Raw genomic sequence first — 23644 nt, 5'->3', positions numbered from 1 at the left:
CATATCAATTCACCTTATCTTGTTGTTGTCACTGTTGCTCACGTGTGACCTTGCTGTGTGTTTCAGATGTAATAACCGGACGCAGTGTGCCGTGGTGGCCGGACCAGACGTATTTCCAGATCCCTGCCCGGGAACGTATAAATATCTGGAAGTCCAATATGAATGTGTGCCGTACAGTATGTATTCTCTCATTTCCTCTCCACCGCGGGAAGTATTAATGAGTTTGCTCTCACGTACGTTATCAGCGTGCAACCGGAAATGTTTACCCAATACTCTTGGTTTTTTTTTTGTTTTTTTTCCAGTTTTGCTTCTTTCCTTGCTGTTATCTTGTAATTTGCATAATCATAATCGGTTGACGGATTTTCAAACCCTCTGCAAACCTCCGTGGTCAAAAGTGTACACACGCAAAAAGAAAGAGGGACTATTTGGAAGGAGAAAATGTCGTGAAATCGAGTTTGCCAAACGTTATTTTGGCAGAGACGATTGAAATTTCAGTTAGTACGACATGGTTTAGTTGAGCTCAGCTGAAAAGACCAAACCCTCACTGAACTCCTTCGCAATGTGGTTCACATGCAAAGGTCGCTCAAGGTCAGATGCTGTGCAAGATCAAACCTTGATTTTTATTAATACTAGGAGTATAACGATTAATCGAAAATCGGTTCAAAATCGATTTCAACTGCCTCAAATATGCATCAGTGTAATCAAAAAAGAATTGATGTGGAACTTTTTGCTGCCAAATGATTTGTATTGATATCAGTCGAATTTATTGTGCATTTATTTATTTTATTTTATTTATTTCCGGCACGAAGAAAACACTGATGTTGTTAAACAGTCATTGTTCATTTTCAAGTTTTTTTGTAAAGTTACAAAAAGTCAGTCTTGGTAATAAGGACAACATGTAGATGTTAAAAACATATTTTACTTGTGAACTTAATTATTCAAGACAAAAAAAATAAAAAATCTAACCAAATCGGGAACTGAAAATCGAAAATCAAATCAGATCGGGGCTTGAGTGACATCCATTGGATGCGCAACATTAAAACGTAACAGTTCTCGCCGTGAATTCCGTTTGTTATGTGACCATCTCCGCGTTCGTTCTGAACGGGGAAAAAACGATTTTCCCCGTTTTGATTAACCAATGGAGCCGTGTGCTTTTTATTTGAACCCGTGCCGGTTGTGTACTGCCTACCCAGGGCACTTTCCAGATTAGCAGGATTCACCACCCTTTACGAAGCCTCATAAACATGTCTGGCGGATGGCATCTGTCCGCCCCTCTCACATTGACCCCTCCCCCCTCCCCTGTCTATTTCCTCAAGCCTTATTAAAAAGCTTAACTTTAGCCGGTGCGACTCCTCCCGAAGGCCGAGCCCCGGAAGAGGTCAACCCTTGTGCGGGTGACCTCCTCAGTGTTCTCGCTCAGCCGTAATGAAGTTCTTACATCTCCTCAGTGGGCCTTCAAAGCTGCGCTAACATGCCACGGAAGGAAAATGTCGGCCTTTCGCAAACCTGGCTCCGCTGTGGCTTTCTTAGCTGTCTCGTTCATATTAGCGATCGCCTTTACATTTTTTTTTTACTCCCGGTGGAGGTTGGCCACTTTTGCTTCTAGGGCCGATTCTCGCCGATATGAAAAGTTTTCATTTTGTGATGTGCGGAATGTCGTCAAGCGGGAGGTGTAAGCGGTCGAAGGTTATGAGTTTGCAGCTGTCCGTTTCATCTCTCTTTGAAGATTCGTTTGTATTGAAACGATGTTGATGTGACAGCAAAATTTATCATCTCTTTTTTTCAATGCCATTTTAGCCAATTTTGTTTCCCCAATTCTAGAAAATAAAACGGTGTTCATTCTGATTGGCTGTTCGCAATCGAAATGCAAATCATCTGATTGGAGGCAGAGAAATTTTTTTTTTAAATGAAAACGAATAAAAAACTGTCGTCAAGTATGTCTTGACTTTATCAATTGAGTATTTTTGCTCCTATGACCCTTTCGATTTTTTTAGGCACTATTTCTGGCGTGTCAATTAATTTAAGTTTGTCGATAATTTCATTCATCGTTTGCAGTCTGGGATTTTTCTATTCACAGGACAAAATATCAGTTCGTCGATAGTCATTACTATCAATATTATCAATACTTCAAACGTCAAAACGTTTACTATTATAGGCTACACTAAATAGTTAAATATCTTCATTCCGAGTTAACTTTAACAGCTACAATATGAAAGAAAATTTTGAATTTTCCTTTCAACAGGTCAATCATTATTAAATAATTTAATCCCTGATTAAAAATAAATAAATCAATAATAAACTTCAAAGTCATTTAAACTTGAGAAACTCCTTACTCTACAAAGTCAGTAATATTGTAAAGGAATTTATTACTTTCAACTTTCCCAACACCGGTCGTTGACAAAGAAGCTGCTGAAAGTGAGCAAGTTAGGGAAAAAAAAAAAAGTCCAAATAGCGAAAATAGAAACAAGGTAATTGAAGAAAATGTTAAATTGTGCTTCCTGTGAAACTACGAAGTCAAGTTATAGTGGGAAGTTTGTTCTGTTGTTTTTTTTCGTGGAAGCCTTTAATTTGCATTTTAAAACAAAGAATTGTTCTTTGTCCTTTTGTGCGCGTGTGTCGCTTGCTTCTTTCCTGGTTTTGATGAACCTTTAGTGGAGGCTGATGCAAGCGTCTCTGTCGGATTTAGTTTTGCTATTTCAGAAGCTGCCAAGGAAGGCAGCGCACAAGAAAAAGGTAACATAAGGTGAACTTTTGCTGCTTGGGACTCAAAAAAGCACAAGTTCCCCCGCCCACCACCCCGTACTTTTTATCGCTAATAAGGAGTATAAACCCCCATCCGCACAGCAACTTCCATCTCACTTCTCTCAGACAAACGTGAGTCAGGAGTCATAAAACGGCCGACAGAAAGTCAGTCAGTCATAATAATAATTATCATTTTTGTTATTGTTACTGTAATTTTTATTATTATTATATTACATTATTATATTATATGACATAATTATTAAGTAATACAATTATAACATTATTATTATTATATTATACTAAATTATATTATATTATATTACATTATTATTACTATTATATTGCATTATTATTAATTAATATAATTATAACCTCATCATTATTATTATGATTATTATTATTTATTTATTTAAATGACCGCGCGGCGCACGGATCTCTCCGGTGCAATAACGAGCACGCAGCGGGTTGGCACGGACCCGGCGGCGGCACCTGCTCCCAATCGCTGCCCTTCTGTGCTGGCAAGTGAAAGCACCAAATTGATTTCCCCGCACATGGCGATCGCTTGCAATGCGGCCGAGATCTTAATGCAGCAATATTTGCTCAGATTCGGTCGTCGCAACTCTGCCAAATGTGCAGTCCGTTGTGACACAAGAGGGGGGGGGGCACAGGTGGCCTCTTTCCTCGCTTATTTATAACTCTCGGAAGACAAATGTGCTTTTTCAGTCGGTGTGAAGAATCAGGGGTTCTCTGCTCTCTCTTTTTTTTTTTTTTTGACTCGTACCCAAAATCCGCATTCTCCATTTGTTTCCCATTTAAGCTCTAAATCCGGAATCAACTCCAAAGGCTTCTGCACTTTTGCCCCCTTAAAAAAAAGTCATTTTGGTCATAATGTCTGCGACACATGCCGCATACGTCAGAAAATGACGCTGCGCTAACGTCGACACGCGCATTCTCTCTCCTGATTGGTCCGTTATGTCACATGCTGCGATGACGACGTCGGTTTTCCCGGCAAGCGCCGCCATTTCAAAGAAAACAAGGACGAGCGACTGAGCGAGGAGGTGCGCAAATATATTCTAGTTCTGCTTTTTTCAGGGCCGATAGCGATACTGAAATGTTATGATTCATTCTCTGTCAAATTCAGTTGAAATATCCCTCAAACTTTGATCCCAAAACACGTGAAGAGAATTTACAACTATTTCTAAGTACAGCATTTCTAACTTTTTTTCCTCGTCTTTGGAAGACAACTGGAGAATTTCCGAAGCCTTATGGATGCATTTTGAATGATTTTTTTTTTTGTTCCGGTTGCCATCATGCCGTGCACAAATGCTTTTTTAATTTGGATTGCCCTTGGTTCTGCTTGCTCCGGTCGCCGGGCCCAGCGTGGGCTCCGGCTGGGCGAGCGCCAAATGGTCAGAGCGGCATCCTGCATTGTCAAGGTTAGAACATCGCAGCAGAGTCGATCCAAAGAGAAACGGTTCGGTCAATGCACAAAGAAAACGAACAAAGTTGCGCTAAGAATAAGAAGGCCGCGGAGATGGCGATGACAATCCAGCGAGGACGGCATCCTTCTCGGCCCCGTAATCTGCGTCATTAATTAAAAAACTGATGGGGCGGCGTTAAGGCCTTCGCCGCCGCTCGCTCCGGAGAAAAGAAAAATGGCCGCCGCTTCCGCCATGAATCTCTATTAGCCGCTAATGATGCTGCTCGGTCGCCTTACGCCGTCACGGGTGTGAAATTGGCAAGCGTTAATTATTCACCCTGAAATCTGGAGTGCGAGCGCGAAGGGGTCGACGCTCACGAGCCCGTTGTCGCGTCTCAAGTCGGAAGTAGATGGCGCATAGATGGCGTTACATGGACTGCACGCAAAATAATGAAATAAACCATTTTTTTTTTTCTTGCTCAGAAAAAAAACCAATTCAAATTTCAGGATAATTTAAAAAATTAAAGGGGAGGTCAACCCCAAAAATGAAACATTAATATTTTCCATGTGCCTTCACTAGTTCAAACATGGCGGCCATTTTGTCATTTCCTGTGGACTGAAAATGACATCACAGTTGCTCGGGGATCAGATAACGACCAATCATGGCTCAGCTTCGGAGAACAGATGAGCTGTGTTCGGTTGCAATTGTGATGTCATTTTCAGTCGACTGAAAGTGACAAAATGGCCGCCAACTGAGATGGCTGAAAACGGCTGACTTCACCTTTCAAATGAATTTGATCTCCTCAGGACTTGTTTCTCATTTCATTTCTGTTTCCACAACTTGCTGTGCGTAACAGCAAAAAAAAAAAAATGTTTTTCTGTTTGAGCCATGAAAATGTCCAATAACATCCACTTCTGGAGAAAAAAAATGGGAGAAAACTGTTACTCTTTTTTTTTTTTTTTACTTGGTTCGTAGTGAATGAGTTAAAAAAAAAATGCCCTGTAATATTTTCCTCCTGTTGCTTAAGGAACCTTTTCATTAATTTTAAATACGTGTGGCTTTGAAAATGAGCGCAAATGCTGTGGAATGACTTCCCTTTTTTTTTAATTTGATTTTTTATTTTATTTATATTTATTTTTTTATACCATTTTTTTCCGCGACCACAATGTGCATTTTTTTTTTCTGGTTGACTCCTGATGATCGCTCCATTAATCTTTATTCCTGTCTTTTCTCTTTTTTGTCCACTTTTCCTGCCGACATATAGAAGTGGAGCAAAAAGGTAACTAAATGCCAACAATTGTCTTTTTTTTCACTTTTTATTTGACAGTGGTGGGTTTTTCCCTGCATTTTATGTTATGTATTTATTTTCATTTGATTACATTTTGGCTTCCATCGTGTGTTGGTGTGCATTAAAAAAAAAAGAATGAGGCAAATCCCGCTTCTGCTTTTCCGAACGAGCTCATCCTTATCAGCTGCATACTATTAAAGCTCCGGCTTTATAAGGGTGATCAATAGCTTGTCCAATAAGCTGTCAGCATTTTTTTGATGATCGCCCTAACATGATGATGGCTATAACCTTCAGGGACTTGCTAATCAATAACGGAGACAGATCATAGTCGCCATATTCATACCTTATCAGCAGAAACGGCTTGAAAGAAGTGCATGGCGGGTAAACAAGATTGCCATGAATGGCATCGTCGCGTGCTATTGGTCCACATTTGTCTTGCAATGTGTTGTTTTTTTTCAACGGGGCGGGGTCGCCTCTTTCTTTCCAAAGCAACCTCAAATGTGTCAAATTTAATAAAGCTGCATTGTGGCTTGGACAACATCGACCAAATATGATACCGATTATTAGTAGTCATGAGAGCAGATAACCGATATTTGAAGCCGATATTCATTTGCTGAAAAAAAAAGGGGTAAAATGTGTCGAAATTTTGTTAAAGCTTTTTTAGATCTTAGTTTCAAAAGTCTGGGAGTCTTATGGTTCAATGAAAACAACGGCGAATATTTTTCCATTAGTTTTAAGTTGTAGTCGACATTCAAATTTCAGCAAAATATGTTACCTTTCCTTGCTTGCGGATCATCTCTCTTAATGCGTGTGACTCGAGGTGAGAAAGCAAACGGGCACCTTACAGCTAATTGGCTGCTACCCACTGCGCACCAAACCAATCGGATGGTGCTGTGGGCGGGGCAAGCTGCTTCTGCAGGCAGGGCTACGAGCGCAGCAAAGAGAGAGCGCAAAGTGTGACGCAGTGAGCCAAAGTTAAGCCAGCTTTTATCGGCCTTGAAAGTTAAAAAAAAGGCAGATGCCGATAATCGGCAAAAAAACTCATATCGGCGCCGATAATCGGCCCGGCGAATGAATGTTCTTGGGCCAAATTGAGTTCAACATACTTTTAAATCAAGCATGCTTGTGCTGCTTATCAAAAGTCCTTTGAGAACCTCTGAGTAAAGAAAGTGAAGCGATGACAATCGATACTTTTCACAGCCGACTCCCCCATAAATTCCCCAGGAGGGTAAAAAAAAAAACATTCTTCCTGAGTCGTACTTGGCACAGGTTTTTGATCAAAACACACATAGCAATTTTTAAAGCCGTTTTGGGAGATGGAAAAGCCGCCAAACTGTTGGGAGAAGGAAATTGAAGCGAAACAAGCTCACGCTTGGATCTTAATTGGTTTTAATAAAGTGAGTCACTAATTACGGTGTCACGGTTTTTTTCCAGGCGTCTTTCAAAGAAGAACTCCAAATTTTGTCCAACTCACGTGTCTATTTATTAGCGTCTTCATATTAATTGGTTGATTTTTTTTATTTTTTTATTTTATTTTTTGAGACAAACAGGTTCTTTTTTCCGCCCTTCCTGACCTCCGAGATAAAAAAAAGAACCTCCATTTCTCTGAAGAAATGAAAAAAAATCAACTGTCTTTTGGTTGTCCATCGTGCTGAATTACAATTTACACAATTGAAGATGAGGTTTCCAGATTTTTTTCACATCACTCCAAAGCCAAGATTGCACATGATAGACATGTTAACACGTGTCACGATTATAAAAAAAATTCTCCCAGGACCTCCCAAAATTTTGAGAATCCCCGCTATAGAAAATTGACGAATGTTTGATAGTTGCGGTGTAGAGAAATGTTTTTTCTTTCTGTTGGCGGGGGCTCAAGAGAAAATAATTGAGAAGCCCCGGAATAGATGATCTTGCTACCGCTACCTGCCAATGTAACTCCGTACTTGTTTTTCCCCAATTTTGGCTCCTCAGTATTCCTGTGCCCAGGGCTTCTGCGCCGGGTATACCAGAGCGAACACCTCTTCGAGTCGGACCACCAGTCGGGAGCGTGGTGCAAGGACCCCCTCCAAGCTTCCGATAAGATCTACTACATGCCGTGGACGCCGTACCGCACGGACACGTTGACCGAATACTCGTCCAAGGAGGATTTTGTCGCCGGCAGGCCGACGACGACCTATAAGCTCCCGCACCGCGTGGACGGCACGGGCTTCGTGGTGTACGACGGGGCGCTCTTCTTCAACAAGGAGCGCACGCGTAACATCGTCAAGTTTGACCTGCGGACTCGCATCAAGAGCGGCGAGGCCATCATCGCCAACGCCAACTACCACGACACCTCGCCGTACCGCTGGGGTGGCAAATCGGACATCGACCTGGCGGTGGACGAGAACGGCTTGTGGGTGATCTACGCCACGGAGCAGAACAACGGCCGCGTGGTCATCAGCCAGCTCAACCCGTACACGTTGCGCGTGGAGGGCACGTGGGACACGGCGTACGACAAGCGCTCGGCGTCCAACGCCTTCATGATCTGCGGGGTCCTCTACGTTGTCAAGTCGGTGTACGAGGACGACGACAACGAGGCCACGGGGAACAAGATCGACTACATCTATAACACGGAGCTGAGCAAAGACGGCTTCCTCGACATCCCGTTTCCCAACTCTTATCAGTACATCGCTGCCGTGGATTATAATCCCAGAGACAATCTGCTTTACGTTTGGAACAATTACCACGTGGTCAAGTACTCCCTCGACTTCGGCGTGCTGGACAACCGACTCGGTAAGTCCACTTCTGGTTTTCGATCGCACGGTGGGCCGAAAGATTTGCGCTTCTCCACTCTTGACTTCAATTACCGGACTGTTTGAAAGATTCAATGAGTGCTGCTGTTTTGGTTCGCAACTGGTTCGGGTTCAGTATCTGTGAAAAATAGCTCCATGAGGAAAACGTCAAAAAACATTTTTATGACGACTCAGAGAGGTCACTCACATGATTTGTTTGGCACAGTTTTTACACCCGGCGCCCTTCCTGACACAACCAACCGATTTTTCATCAGGAACTCACCCTGCATGAACAATCCATCCATGTATTATCCGTACCGCTTCTCCTCACAAGGGTTGCGGGGGGTGCTGGCGCCTATCCCATCAGTAGGCCGGGGACACCCTGAACTGGTTGCCAGCCAATCGCAGGGCACACATGGACAAAATAATTTGAGAGTCCAATCAACCTACCATGCATGATTTTTGGAATGTGGGTGGAAACCGGAGTACCCGGAGAAAAGCCACGCAGGCACGGGCAGAACATACAAACTCCACACAGGATGGCCGGAGCCGAAAATGATCCCACGACCTCCGCACTGTGAGGTCATCGTGCAAACCCGTCGTCCACCGTGCCGCCCTGCACGAACTAGTAACACCTAAATCCAAACTCTGAACCTTTAGTTCATTCTGTAGACTTCTCAAATAGTGGGGCCCGCGGTGCGATACTGAGGTGTGACCCTGGGGAACATGATTTTTTTTTTTTTCCGTGTAATTGGCCATCCACTCCAGTAGGTGGCAGTGGCACTCTCATTGCTTGTGTGCAGCAAGTATTTAACTCTACGCTGCAGGTTTGTTTTGCAACGAAAATGCTTTTATTTATAGTTGTGGCAGGGAGTAGGTGGTGGGGGGGCGACTTGTTTTCTTCTTGCGAGGGGGGGGGGGGCCGTAACAGAAAATAATTGAGAAGCACTGCTTTAGACTAATTGACGGAGTCAAGAAATTAAGATAATCTTGCGGTGATTGTCATTGTTTTTGTGCACAGAAACCACGTCCCACTGAAATCGTTCATTGTTGCTATTCCAATGATGCAACGGGCAAATATCCGTGCGCAAAAAAAACCCGTCTTGAATGAGTTGCTCATAATCAGAACAGTAGCTCTTTTTTAAATATTCCCCACTCCTCGGTTATTTCGCTACCTGCTGCTTTTGAAGCTCTATCCAAAAATATTTCCCCCCCCCCCCCCGATGCACGACGTCCTGCCGCGCTAATCAATTCATATATTCCGTGACCGCGCTAACAGGGCGTTTGCTTTGGCCGACACACAGCCAGCGATAATATAATTTGTTGTGCTTAATAAGAGGGAGCTTGTGTGTTTCTCCTTTTATTGGATACGAGTTGCTGTGCAAAATCGGCGGCCCTCCAGACAGGCGGCATGAATAGCGGTCGTAAAACGTCGGCGCTAGTGGACAGATGGAGCACAAATTGAAATGCGGGGGGAACAAAAAAAATGGGAGAGTGCATGAAAAAAAAAAAGCCCTCCAGAGTCATAAAGCAGCTGTTTGATCATCTTCCTGACCATGCATGTAAACGTCACATTTTCTTGCAGTGAACAAAATTATTATTTTTTTTTGTGTGTGTGGGGGGTGTGTGCTTTTGTTGAATTAAGTTTGAGGGAGGTCTTGATTTTCTGATGATCCATGCACGAGTTAGAGCAAGGGTGGGCAAACATCTTGATTGGCGGGCCACAATGGGTACTGAAATTTGGAGCAGATGGATGGAGTGTTTCGCTAAAAAAAAAAAATATTTAATTTGAAATGAAAGTGAACAAAAGCAATATTTAGGTCAACCACAGTATTTAGAAAATAAAACAGTCACAAAGTTTCTTCATTTAATTGTTTTCAAGTTTGTCAGGCCGGATCAAAATGTTTAACGGGCCACATGTGGCCCCCGGGCCGTAGTTTGACCATGGCTGAGTTAGAGGATCGTTTCATGACTTTAACTACTTCCTCATTTTTTTCCCTTTTTTTTTGAGTGGGTTGTTTTCCCGAATCCCGAAATACTAAACCAGGGGTCCTCAATCCTGTCTCTCGAGGACCGGTGTCCTGCCTGTTTTCCACCAACTCGATTCAAATAATCCGATAATCAGCAAGGTCTGCAGGAGTGAGATAACGATCCTGATCGTTTGAATCAGGTGTGTCGCAGCAGGGACAGGACAGCCGCCCTCGAGGAACAGGATTGAAGCCTCACGCTAAACGTAAGCCAACCCTATAAAAACAAAACCCCAAATTGATTAATTATCTTAAACCGTAATTCAACCCGAACCCAAACCAGAAACCGAACCCAAGCCCTGAACCTGAAACAGAATCCTAACCCTCTCTCCTTGAACAGGATTGGTCATATTCAAGCCATGATTCTCCCAAACCTTTTTATGTGACAATTTTTTTATCCTAGCACATTTTTTGACACGCGTGCAACCCTGTAACTCGGACCTCGCTACTGTCCGTTTGGACTGCGGAAACGATTGAATCTGAATTTTTTTGAATTTTTTGGACGGCCCAACGTGCATCAAAAAAATGTATTGTGTTGTAAATATGCAAGGGCAAGAAAAATGCACGATGAAGTTACTTTAGCAGAGTCGTTAAAGAGCAGTAACAAAAAGCTTTTATTTATTTTCTGATTTTATTGTTTCCCTCAGTTCTCATTTTTCACATATTATTGCTTTTACTGACTTTTATTGCTTCGGTGTAATATTTTTACAGCAGCCAGTTATTTAGCGCTCTATAAATGTATGTTTTTTAATCTGCCGGGATTCATGGGAGGTTGGGGGGGGGCACGACTTCATTATACAAGACTGCATTTCTGCAACTTTCTTAATTTGGGGAATTGCGACTTGTCCTCCTGCATATTTCTGAATGCGAGAAACAGCCGAACCGTTTCATTGATCTCGTGACACATACGTGGAACGTTCTTGCGAATTGTTTAGAACAGCCGTGGGCAAACTACGGCTCGATATTTCGTAATATTTATGAATTTAAGGCTTGGTGGCTATTTTCAGGACCCCGGCGGCCATTTTGGATTCCAATTTGCTGTTGACGTGTGCAATTGGTTCGAAGCGTGATCACAACCTCGTGACGTACGCTGGATTTTTTTTTTTCTGGATTATTTACTTTTCTCTTCTCTAAATTTTTCCTTTCTATTGGGTAAGACGACCGTTGTCATGAATATCTCGGTCCATTTTCGGAGCTCTTGGTCTATTTCTGAATGAATCCCAAAGCTGTTGGGGCAATCTGCGCCCCGATGTGTGCGTCCAAGATGTTTGCACGCTGTCCGTGTCAGAGATTCATTCACTGTCTGGCCTTTTTTTTGTACGTTTGCCACATGTTGCCATCTGGCAGCGGCCTCACGCCAGACGCCGCGCCCCGCAGGCTCTTGGAGGGGAACGCGTGCCCGAAACACTCCACGCTTTGGCTCGGGCGCTCACTAAACTGATTAAGAGCGCCTACGCGATAAACGCTAAGCTTGGCAAGAGCGCGTTTGGGAGATAATCGGCGCGCGACTCAAGTGCTCTGATGTTGTCCGGCGGGTTGCGTCATTGCAGACCCTCAAGAATATCCCCCGTGCCCACCCACGTGCCTTCGTCCAGACCGTGAAACATCAATAAAGTGCTAGCTTAAGCCGATGGAGGCCGCTCGTTTGATGTTGAGGCTTAGCCATGTCGGCTACTCGCTCATTTGCATATCGCGTTAATGCCTCGCCTTTAATGGAGGCCTGGTACTCACTGCAGTCGGGTTTGTAAACGCCACTCGTCATTATATGAAAACGTGTAATACTAATATTATATTTGTGAAATAGTATCCAATATTTTGGGAGAGTGTGTATATGTTCCTAAAGGCAACACATTCAATTGACACCTCGACCCTCATAGAAGTATAGTCCGAATCAGGGCTGGGCACTTGACCCTTTTTTTGCCGGTCAGTCCCGAAAATGAAGCTTCGAATCTGCTTCATGAAGCAGTTGTAGTACTTTTGTACTCCTGTAGATGGCGCTCTCGGTTCAACATTGGGCTGAAAGCACATTGCCATTTTTTAAAAACCTTTATTTAAAGCAACAGTGCCATCTAGAGGACTCAAAAATACAACAACTGGTTCATGAAGCAAATTTGAAGCTTCATTTTGCCATCACTACAGCTAGTCTCTCATGAGTAAAGTCCGAGCTGATGTGTGAGGAAATACTTTAATAATGTTTGGAATTAGCCCAAAATTACGATTGGCCTCGATCTTGATTAACACCATGCCCTCAATAAATGTTTTGTCTTTGGTGTGCGTAGAAACCAAAATGTACATTGAACAGCGCTCTCATTGGAAGATGGTACGGTTTGTCGGAATTGCGTCAATTTGTCATGCTCATGCGGCCGCCGCACACTCTTCTCCCCCTGCCGCCTGACCTCCATTAAATGCCCTCTCAAGTCCCGGGACGAGCGCTTGGGAATGAGAAATTAATTGGCAAACAATGCATGGCTCCCCTCCATTATGGCTCTCATCATGTTCGATGATATCGGAGCATTACCGGATGTCTGGCTGCATAATTGAGCCGCCGCCTCCGTGGCAACTGACGGATAACAACAGAATGAAATAATAACAATAATCTATACGCTTGACGTCAGGGCAGTCGGACTGGGTACTGAGTGAGCGCAGTGGCCTACGGGCCATGCGGTGACATCTTTGCCACATATCTTGACTGATTGTGCCTGCAGACATAACGCAGTTGTCCCGCGTTTATTGCCGGGGGTTTCTGGAATGTGCCCCCGCTGTGTGTGTGCGTGTGCGTGTGTGTGTATTTATATATATATAAATATATATATATATAAATATTATATATGTATAAATATATTATATATATATATTATTTATATATATATATATATATATATATTATATATATATATATATTATATATATTTATATATATATATATATATGTGTGTGTGTGTGTGTGTGTGTGTGTGTATATATATATATTATTTATTTATTTTTTCCTTTTTTTAAGATATATTTGCATCTCTGATATGCTATAAGATAAAACATGATAATAAATTGAGTGATATATATATATATATATATATATATATATATAATAATTTATTAGCACTTAATCAATTTTATATATATATTTAATTTTCTTAATAAAAATAATTTTAATAAATAATACATTTTTATTTTTTTATTTCAACTTAACTACTTTACTATTTCAGCTAGCGAGTATTTTTAGCATGAATTATTGTTGAATTCAGTTCCTCAACTATTCAAGTAACTGTATAAAAATATATTATACGCACTACCAAAATACAAAATATGCCCGTGAGGTGCAGGTATTTAGGCTAGTTGTTACACTGTAGTATCTGTGACTTTGAAAGCGTGTGTCCAGGTGAGTGATGTGAGAGTCACTTAATGAGAGTGTGCAGTTGGCTCAGGTTGGTCAGCGACTTGGCGTCAGTTGTGGCCATGCGCAGCTCGTGTATGAATGTGCTAAAGCAAGGGGTCCTCAATCCTGTTCTCTCAAGAGTTGCTGTCCTGTCAGTTTTCCATCTCTCCCTGCTGCAACACACTTGAGTCAAATGATCCGATAATCAGCCAGGTCTGCAAGAAGCTAGATAACAATCCGAATCATTTCAATCAAGACACCGGCCCTTGAGGAACAGGATTGAAGACAAAAAAAAAAAGAAAAAAATACTCGAGATATGACTCGGGAAAGCCTCAGCATCCAAAAACGTCGTCGCGGCTGTAGAAAAGAATAACATTTTGAAATATTTTGGGTCACTGTGGATCAAGTCATCAGTTTTCATTGTGAAAGAATGACATTTAGGTTATTTTATTGCCGTCAAATGTCAAAAAGGGTCAAATTTGACCTGAGCCGTAAATATGGGTGACATTTTGTGGCTGTCATGGCCGCCAAGTGCTAATTAAAAATTGTTGCTATTCCCCAAATAGAAAGTATGCGTTGGTGAACAGATGGTGCTCGAAGAGTTTCTTAAAAATGTCCGGGGAAACGACGTGCGGTATTTTAGTACCATGGTGACCCCCGCTATTCTAACTTGGCGTGCACCCCAAGTCAGAAAATATCAACTGACATCCCGTTAAGCAGACGTTAAACAGAAGAAGCAAATAAAAATAAAAAAAACGGTTAATGGATGACATCACACATCGACAAGCCAATCTTCTCGGTGTGTTTGAAAGTGGCGATTTGAGGCGCAACTAGGGCTGGGCGATTAACCGAAAATTTACCGTTACCGAAATTTATTAGAATGACCGACAACATTTTGCCCTTGTCGGTAAATTCGGTGTCTAAAAAAAAAATGAAAAAGGAAAGTCTTTTCTGTCTGCGGCAATGTTCATGCCTCTTTAAGTCTGCTCCAGCGCATGTAGTCACGTGACTCAGGCGCTGTAGAAGAATGTAAACACAAGACGCGTTCGTAGCTGGCGATTCAAATTCAGAAGCGGCTGACACGGCTAAAGACGAAGTAACGTTAGTTGAAATTGGTCTTGTCGCGCTTGTCCCAAAAAGAAATTCGACATCTGTCGTTTGGAAATGTTTTGGGTTCCATAAAGACGATGTTTGCGCAAAAGAACATGAACTACAAAGTGCGTCGTAAGCACCTGAAACAGCGCGTCCAACCTTTTCTTTTTCACCACCCACAACACAACCATGCTGTTGACTTGGAGCTTGTGCTAAAAGTTCAAAGTGAGAAGCAAGGTTGGACAAGTGACAACAGCCCACTAACGGAGGCGAAACCATACGAGAGAACGTCTCAGTGGTGGACGGGATAGCCTAGCACATAGCTAAAGATAGAGCTCCTGAAGTTACAGTGGAGCGCACAGGATTTAAACGCCTCAGGAACGTAGCCGACAAGAGGTACGAAAATATTTGCCGCAAACAGCACTTCCCGATATGGACAACATCGGGACGGGAGCGGAGACATGTCGAGCATTTTGCATCCACATCCGACTTGTGGTCGAGTCGCAACATGCATCCCTGTTTGAGCCTGAAATGTGCAGTACATAGACGACAAGTGGCGACTGCGCACCGGAGTACTCGAGACGGCACATTTTACTGATGAAGCACACGCGTTTGTTTGGCACTGGCATTCCATTGATTTTTTTTTTTTCATTTTATTTAGCATTTTGTTTACAGGCGACTAGTGCCTTTGCACATGGCATTATTTATATTGTTTACAAGATACCTTTACACAAATCTAAGCATTTGCAAATGGCATTACACCATCTCGGCACAATCTATTTGCAGGAAAAGATTTTGTGAGAGGTACCCTTTTTTTCCTGTTCTTTGTGACATTGTTCAAGTCATGCAAAGCAAGCTATTTTGAATGTTTATTCAAATGATTTTTGTACTTCTATTTTTCATTGAAAGTAATGTGTACCAGTTGGTCAATAAAAAAAAGCAGTTAATATGCATTTTCTGCATTTATTTTGATTTTGGTCCTCAGGGGGAATTTATCGTGCATTTATCGTTATCGAGGTAAAATTGCCCAATTTATCGCGATATTGATTTTAGGTCATATCGCCCAGCCCTAGGCGCAACTATTCGTCAAAGGTTGCAATCGTCAAACGAGGAGGTAATTGGGTTCGGCGCGAGGCTGGAAAGAGTCACTTTCCCTCCTCTAATTCCTCGCGACCCCGAAAGCCCTTTTTCGGGCCTCGTTTGAACTGCCAAACTTTCGAGGAGGCCCTCATCGCGGCTTGGTTTGGTTATGCCTCCTCCTCCTCCCGGCGCCAAGCGGAGCCGGCTTATCTAATTGCGCGAGCCAAGGGCCTTGGGATAGCGAGCGACGGGGCTAATTAGCTCGCTTTGAAATCCAGCGCAAAGCTCCGTGTGGGGGCGGGCTATGAAGATCATTTATTTGTGTGTTGTTTTTTTTTTTTAATTATTGTTCTTGTAAATGTTGCCATTAAAGCAAAGTAGAAACGATCAGAGGATTCTCAATGACACAATTAGACAGCATGCCGAGCCTTTTTATCCAATTCCGTGGTGGAACCGAAACTGGTCGAACTCCGTTTTATCCAAATTTTGATCAATTCCCATTCCCCTTTTGGGACGCTCGCGTAGATTCCCAAAGGTAAGCGTCTTTGATTTTTCGTGTGATTATAAATAAACAATATATATGAAAGCCTTTGCAAAGCGAGAAAAACAAAACTTTTTTTTTAGGCCACGAAGTTACTTTGTCAGTGTCTTGATGGCTCTCTCCTTCACTAAAATAAAAATATTTTTTGACGTTTATATCCGTCAATGGTAGCGAATGAGTTAATGGTAATAATATAATAATAATAAATGTTATTATATGTCATCGACTCCAAAATGAGTTTCAGCTTTTGCCCTCAGGCCGTCGGTTTAGGGCTCCTCGGAGGAGGGCGAAAATTTTTCCGGTTTCTTTTATTCCAAGTGCAATTTATTTACTCAACGGCAACTTTTCGGTTACAATGCTCTCAATTTTTATTGCTTTTTTTTGTTGCAATAATTAAAAATCATAAAAATAAATATTGTTATTAAATCTTTCCTTTTTTCAAGATTATGTCTAAGGCTTATATGATAATAATGCGACTTTTGCGTGATTTTTTTCATTTTTTCATTTTTTCATGATTCCTGCATGCATTCACTTGATATTGGCTTTTTTTTTTTTTTTTAATCTGTCCATCCTGCATCCTGCTCCAATGCTTTAATTCCCTTATCCCAATCGGCTCAGTTGCACACCTCCAGCTTATCGGCACTTGTGTTGCTTTCACTGACCTTCTGTCAGAATTTTCACTCCCCCCCCCCCGGTGCAACCCAGTTACCGATTCATAATTAAAAAAAGAAAGTCTAAAAATAAAAAGAATATCAACGGGGTTGTGTTACTGCAAGGTACACACTCCATTACGGCGAAACCGAGATGAATAATTGAAGAGATTTTAGCTTAGCTCGAACCATGTTCAACGCAAGGACTGTAACTTGATGATGTCATTTTCTGCTGAGTCACGTCGCTCACTTTTATTTTTCCCCTCCTCTAGATGGCAAAAAAAAAAAAAAAAGATTTTAGTAACGGAGCTGCTTTTATGTTGAGACCACTTCAGAGCATAATTGCTATTTAGAAGAAAAGACACAGCAAAATAAATTTTTTTTAAAAAAAGCTGATTTAAGATAATTGTTATATTTTGATATGTAAGTTGCTCATCAAGAGGAAGAAAAAAATCCACAATTTGATTTTGTAATTTATAGTTTGCATTTTTAATTTTTCTCCAGTTTCGGTAACATTTTGTCTCCGGCCAACTATAATTAACACATCAAGCATTTTTTTTTGTTCCCTCTATTTTCTGCATGGATTATTTGAAATTTCATTTCAATGTCCTCCAATTGTGGAATGACCCATTTACAGTATGCGAGCGCCGCCGGCTCATTTCAATTACGGCCAAATTGACGGCGCTATTTACCGAGAGCCGGATGCGCTCTGTTTGAGGTCGTCATCATTCCTCCTCAAATGTAAATGCGCAACGGCCGTTCATGAATAATGGACTTATTGCAGAGATGCCGGCGGCGGCGCGGGTGCACTCGCCGGCGAGATGGATGCTTGTGGAATCTGCGCACTGATGTCGTCAATGATGTTAAATGTTTGGGCTTTTTTATTAACGTCCTTGGTGATGGGTGGGACTGTCAAACTCCCGGTGGGATGATGGAGCTTCTTGTCTTAGCCGGGCTCCCTTTACATTTAGTCACGGGTGTGCAATGCCACGTCGGGAATTTCATCGACGTCAACTTTTTCTGAACTTCTTCATTAGTGACGCAAAGGCTAACAAATTCACGGCTAATTAGATGCTAATTAGCTGCTACATGCTATTTGTTAGCCCAAATGTGGGGTCGTGTGTTAGCATTAGGATTGAATACTGTTTAGTTTTTTTTTATCACATCAACATACCAGATATACAAATATATCATATTCTTGACATTGTTATATAATATTACAAAATGTGTTCCATTATCAGCTGGCTTTTTTTTTCAGACACATTTTGATGAGTTTGTTGTGCTGGGTCAGGAATTTCATCGACGTCAACTTGTTCTGAACTTCTTCATTAGTGACGCAAAGGCTAACAAATTCACGGCTAATTTGATACTAATTAGCTGCCACATGCTACTTGCTAGCCCAACTGTTCTCTCGTGTGTTAGCATTAGCATTAAATACTGTTTTGTTTTGTTTTTTAATCACGTCAGCATTCCAGATATGCAAATATATCATATTCATGACATTATAATATAATGTGTTCCATTATCAACTTCTTTTTTTTTTCAGACACATTTCGATAAGTTTGTAATGAACGGTCAGGAATTTCATTATCGTCAACATGTACTGAACCGCGTCATTAGTGACGCATAGGCTAACAAATTTACAGCTAATTTGATACTGATTAGCTGCTACATGCTACTTGTTAGTCCAACTATGGCGTTTTGTGTTAGCATTAGCATTAAATATTGATATCTTTTTTTCTTTTTTTTTAAAGATTACATCAGCATACCAGAGATGCAAATATTCTATACTAATGACATTATAATAAAAAATTACAAAATGTGTTCAGCCGGACTGCTTTTTTTTCAATGAGTTTGTCGTGAAAGGTCAGGAATGTCTTCGTCAACGTCAACGTGTGCACATTTGGATGAGTTAATTGTGGTGGGTCTGGAATTTATTCGTCAACTTCAATTGTTCTGAACCTCTTGATTAGCGACGCATAGGTTAGCAAAGATACAGATTAGCTGTTACATGCTACTTGTTAGCCCAACTATGGTGTCATGTGTTAGCATTAGCATTAAATACTGCTTTTTTTTCCATTTCTAATACATCAACATACCAGAGATGCAAATATATTCATGACATTATAAAATAATATTACAAAATGGATTCCATTATCAGCTGGCCATCTTTTTTTCAGGCTCATTTCGATGAGTTTGTATTACATGCGCACGTTTGTCGGCGTTATACCGGGATGGGAGCTCATCTCGGGTAAACAACCTCGTTAGCCAGCACCTCCCGGAGTGGCCGTCACATCCAGGAAATCGGGTCCCGCGTTGTCTCGTGTCTGCAGGTCCACAAATAGCAACATCCCAAGATGCATTCAGACAACACGGATGGAAGCTTGCTAGCGATGTCAGCGGGGGTCCGCAACAATCCCACCCGTTTGGCTCACACAACATACATCCGTAGACTCCGCCTTCGGGTGCTGAATTGTAGGGCAGTGTCTCCGCTATGTTGGATGTGAAAAAGTGGAGTGATGGCTTGAGTTAATTCATTTGTAAATCTCTATCCAGAGTCGTCATCCTCCGTGATGGTCTACATGGACACAACAACCACCGCCACGAGGACCACCACACGGCCCACCACCACCACAGTCACCTTCACAGCAGCCAGGACGGGCACCACCAAAGCGGCCACCACCACCACAGTCACCTCATCAACGGGTGCGGCAGGCCCGCCGAGGGCCCAGACGCCGGTGGGCCGCCTGGGCACGGGAGACGACGAACGCTCGCCACCTTCTTCCAGGCTTCCAAATGTCAGGATGGAGTACTGTAATCCTCTGGTCATGTTGGACGTTTCTTGGCCCAGGACCGGGCAGGGAGCGGTTGCCAAGATGCCTTGTCCTCCTGGGACTCTCGGTGAGGTCCATTTTCGTATATGCACGGCATGTCAATGTAGAGAAGGGGCGGGCAAACTTTTTGATTGGCGGCCCACAATGGGTTCTAAAATTTGTCAGAGGGGCCGGACCAGGAGCAGATGGATGGAGTGTTTTAATTTGAAATGAAAGTGAACAAAAGCATTACAAAAAAATATAGGACTTTAAAAAACCACAGTATTTAGAAAATAAAACATTTAGCAAAATGTCAGCGAACTAGCTAGTTAGCTAGCTAGTTTGTCAACAGATGTCACAGCTTCAGTCAAGCAAATCGCACGTGCGCGATTATTTTGCCGGTCACGGCACACATTATGCGTATCAGCTTTTAAAAGTATGGCAAAAATAGTCCATGATAAACTTAAGCAAAATTTTAGGGAACTAGCTAGCTAGTTAGCTACACGATGTCTCATAGCTCTCGCCCAATGTGGCGATAGCATGCAAGGGCAGAAGGTCACCGTGCCCCACCGTACCGAGAAAGGAGCCAAGGCCAATTTGTCCCCCGAGCAGACGACAAGACTCCCGGCTTTCATGCCGAGGCGTTCAAAGGCACACACACGCACACACACACACACGCACTCTCTTATCTCATGAAGCCATCAAACATAAGTCTGTCTGAGGTGGACTGGGGAAGGAAATTATATGTCAATCAAAATGGATGCGTTGGTGCGCCTCGTCTGAGCCGAGCGGCCAAGTACAAACAAGGACACGCTGATGTCACGAGACTCGGCTCGCTTTTGTTTTCGTCTTCGTGTTTTACGTCTTGATTTGAATGCATTGATTATGCGACACGATGATGCAGTTGCCCTAGTTGGTTAGTTCATGGTTGATCTTTTTTTTTTTTTCCATCTCATTATTTTCTCTGTTCTCTTTTTGCTTTTTCTTTCTTTTCCTTTTCCCCTTTTCTCTTCTCTTCACCTCACTTGTCCATTTTGTGCCTTTTCTGTCCTTTCCTTCTTTTGCTCTTCTTTCTTTTTCTCCCCTTTATTGAATCTGAGTCCTCCCCCCCTTTTTTTTCCTCAAGACTTTTATTTCCCGGTGTTTTCTGCCTTTTGTTTTTCTTCCCTCTGCTATTTTTCTCCTCTTCTGCGTTGCGTTCCAAAATCTCTTGTCTGGAGTGCCTGGTTTTGATGAGAGTGTTGTTATTCCTCCTCTCTCAGGCGTGGCCTCCTACTCGTGCGTGGGTCCCGAGGGCTATTGGGACCCCCAGGGGCCTGACTTCAGCAACTGCACCTCCCCTTGGGTCAACATCATCAGCCAGAAGGTATCCAAAGACTCTCAAGTCCTGTTGGACCCGTTTCAGAAAAGAAGTGAAGCACAATGTAGAGATACTCTGATGAACTTAGATTTTCTGGCCTTTTCTCCTTTGTCTGGTCTTAATTGGTCAATTAATGGTATTGATTAGCTGCAGGGATGTGGTAGTTTGTAGGTGCTTGAGCTTCTAATAAAAAAAAATAAAATAAAATTGGATGACTATCCATGTGAGAGTGAACAACATAATCACAACTTATCATCATTTTTGAAATATTGCGGAATGAAATATGTCAGGAATTTGCTTATTGGCGTGCTTCAAGTCAAAATATTAGGTACACTTGCCGAACCAGAGTCAAAGTAAAATGTTTTAAATATTACAAACATTAAAACTCATTCAATACCATTGACGGATAAATACGTCAAAATCCATTTTTTTTACTGGGCTGGTTGTGAATGAGTTAAAAAAAAAAACACAAAAATGTTAGCAAAATTTGAAAGGGGAAAAAAAACGACTATTTAACTTGACATGTTTTTTTTTTCCACAAAAAGCTTGTTTTCTCCGCTTTTTAGTCACAAACCATTGTTAGGAGTGAAACGACTTTCCGTTAAACGTTAAGCAAGCCCCCTTCTCTGGCCATCTTTTAAAGTCATTTGAAATATTTTTTTTTATTATTTTGCTTTTGACTCAGCCTGAGACTTTGCGTTGTTTTAGCGTTTTATTGCGATTACTGTCCTTATGTTATCAATTTCTTTTAACGGTCTTCCTTTTTATACGTCTGAGTTTTACTTGAAAGCACTTTGTATGCCGCTGTGGCTTTTTAAAGTCCGCTCTAAATAAAGCTGTTCTACTGTTGATGACTTCTGAACAAGAAAAAAAAAACAAAAAACAAACTTTTTTTTTTTTCTGGTGGAAAAGCGTCCAATTCTTCTTTTGGTAGATTCGGTGTTCATGCCATCCGAGAAAAATAGTCTATGGGTCATGAAAGTTCAGTCAAAATTGTCTGTAGCGCCGAGCAATAAGAGGAACTCTGCTTTGAAATCGGCAGCCACCGAATGAAGTCATAAAGGTACACAATCCGCCGTAATCCGTCAGCTCACTCAAAGCAGATGGCGGCAAATTTAAAATGCACGGTCGTGCCGAGAAAGCGCCGCTGCCTCCCTGAAGCGGCGACGCTTTTCTATATCACGTTCATAAAGGCATTACACTATCAAGGGAGATCCCTCACTAATAGTTTGTGATGAGCACGGCATTAATTGAGTTTACGGCAAGAGCAGCTCTTGGAAACGCAAAGGCTAAACGGCAATCATGTGCCGGGGCGGCGCGTTGGTGCGACGCCATTCGTCATCTGCAGCTGCCGCGAGGCATTAGCCGTTCATTCCCCGCAGGTGCCAAGCTCGCCATCGCTCATGGTCGCGTCGCTCGCTGTTTCAGCTGAAAGCGGGCGAGACGGCGGCGGTGATCGCCCGCGAGCTGGCCGAGCAGACCAAAAGCAACCTTCAGGCGGGCGACATCATGTTCACGGTGAGGGCCATGGTGCGGCTGGTGGACCTCCTCGACGTGCAGCTGCGAAACCTCACGCCCGGTGGGAAGGACAGCGCGGCGCGGAGCCTCAATAAGGTATCGCGACCTTGTCGGATGGCATAGTGCATAGGTGTCAAACCTGAGGCCCGGGGGCCAGATCTGGCCGGCAACCTCAATTGTGTGTGGCCCGCGTCATGTGCGTCAACTTCCTGTTTTTAGCACATTTTTCTTTGAGATGACATATTGCCATTTTTTTGTTATCAATCCCCCCGCCCCCTTTTAAAATAAATTGAAGAATCTTTGAACAAACAATTACTGACCGGCTTTCCATCAATGACATAACGTAAGCTGATCATACATTTTATATGGGTTCATAGTCTGAGGTGAACCATAACTACAATGTGGCCCGTCCTCCAAAATAATGGCGTGGTGGTTCACATAGCTGACAACTGGTGTGGACTCAATTCCATTCCCGCATCGATGTCCTCCCTGTGCCCCGTCTTTATTGTTATCCACCCTCAAAGCAGCAGCAAAGTGGTCCTATCCTCGGCCCACGCTTGCCCGTTTATCCCCCCCCGCATCGATCGGTCGTCCAGCCCGGCCATAATTACCGAGTAGCTGCTGAGTGGCCAAAAGCAAATTGCAATTCAAATCGTCCGCCGTTAATTTGCCTGGACAACACCTGTTCCGGACTCCACACACAGATGTCCGTCCCCATTGAGATTTTTAGCGTCGCTCGAAGTAAGAAGCAGGAAGGAGGATTTTTTTTTTTCTCATTTTGCTCTGTTGCTAATGCCGATTTTTTTTTTTTTTTTTGGAATGGCTTTGATTCATTCACTGCACATTTCATTGGCAAGCCTTTTAAGGGGATGGGAACACTCCAGCCTAAAGAGTTGTGCGTGTTAGTTAGTTAGTCAGCGGGGTGTCTGTTTGCCAACTTGTGTGAAGTTCCTCCAGTTGCTGCATGA

The 23644-nt window shown here is 42.5% G+C and overlaps 1 protein-coding gene across 15 annotated transcripts in view; it reads left to right on the top strand.

Annotated features, from left to right (window-relative positions):
• LOC148338882 (adhesion G protein-coupled receptor L3-like) overlaps positions 1-23644 on the top strand; it is a 129767-nt gene that overhangs the window by 63277 nt on the left and 42846 nt on the right. For 10 of the 15 annotated variants that reach the window (XM_088292686.1, XM_088292685.1, XM_088292688.1 and 7 more), the window contains exons 6-11: positions 67-176; positions 5428-5443; positions 7415-8223; positions 19542-19886; positions 21061-21164; positions 22587-22772. In XM_088292686.1, the coding sequence (XP_088148812.1) occupies positions 67-176; positions 5428-5443; positions 7415-8223; positions 19542-19886; positions 21061-21164; positions 22587-22772 (1570 nt within the window). The remainder of the gene's footprint in view (positions 1-66; positions 177-5427; positions 5444-7414; positions 8224-19541; positions 19887-21060; positions 21165-22586; positions 22773-23644) is intronic. The other 5 variants (XM_088292693.1, XM_088292692.1, XM_088292682.1 and 2 more) reach the window with 1 other exon arrangement.

The sequence above is a fragment of the Idiotropiscis lumnitzeri genome, chromosome 4 (genome assembly GCF_059441095.1).
Source record: "Idiotropiscis lumnitzeri isolate Australia: NSW breed Sydney's pygmy pipehorse chromosome 4, RoL_Ilum_1.0, whole genome shotgun sequence".
Lineage (NCBI taxonomy): Eukaryota > Metazoa > Chordata > Actinopteri > Syngnathiformes > Syngnathidae > Idiotropiscis > Idiotropiscis lumnitzeri.
This window is presented reverse-complemented; position numbering and strand designations above follow the sequence as displayed.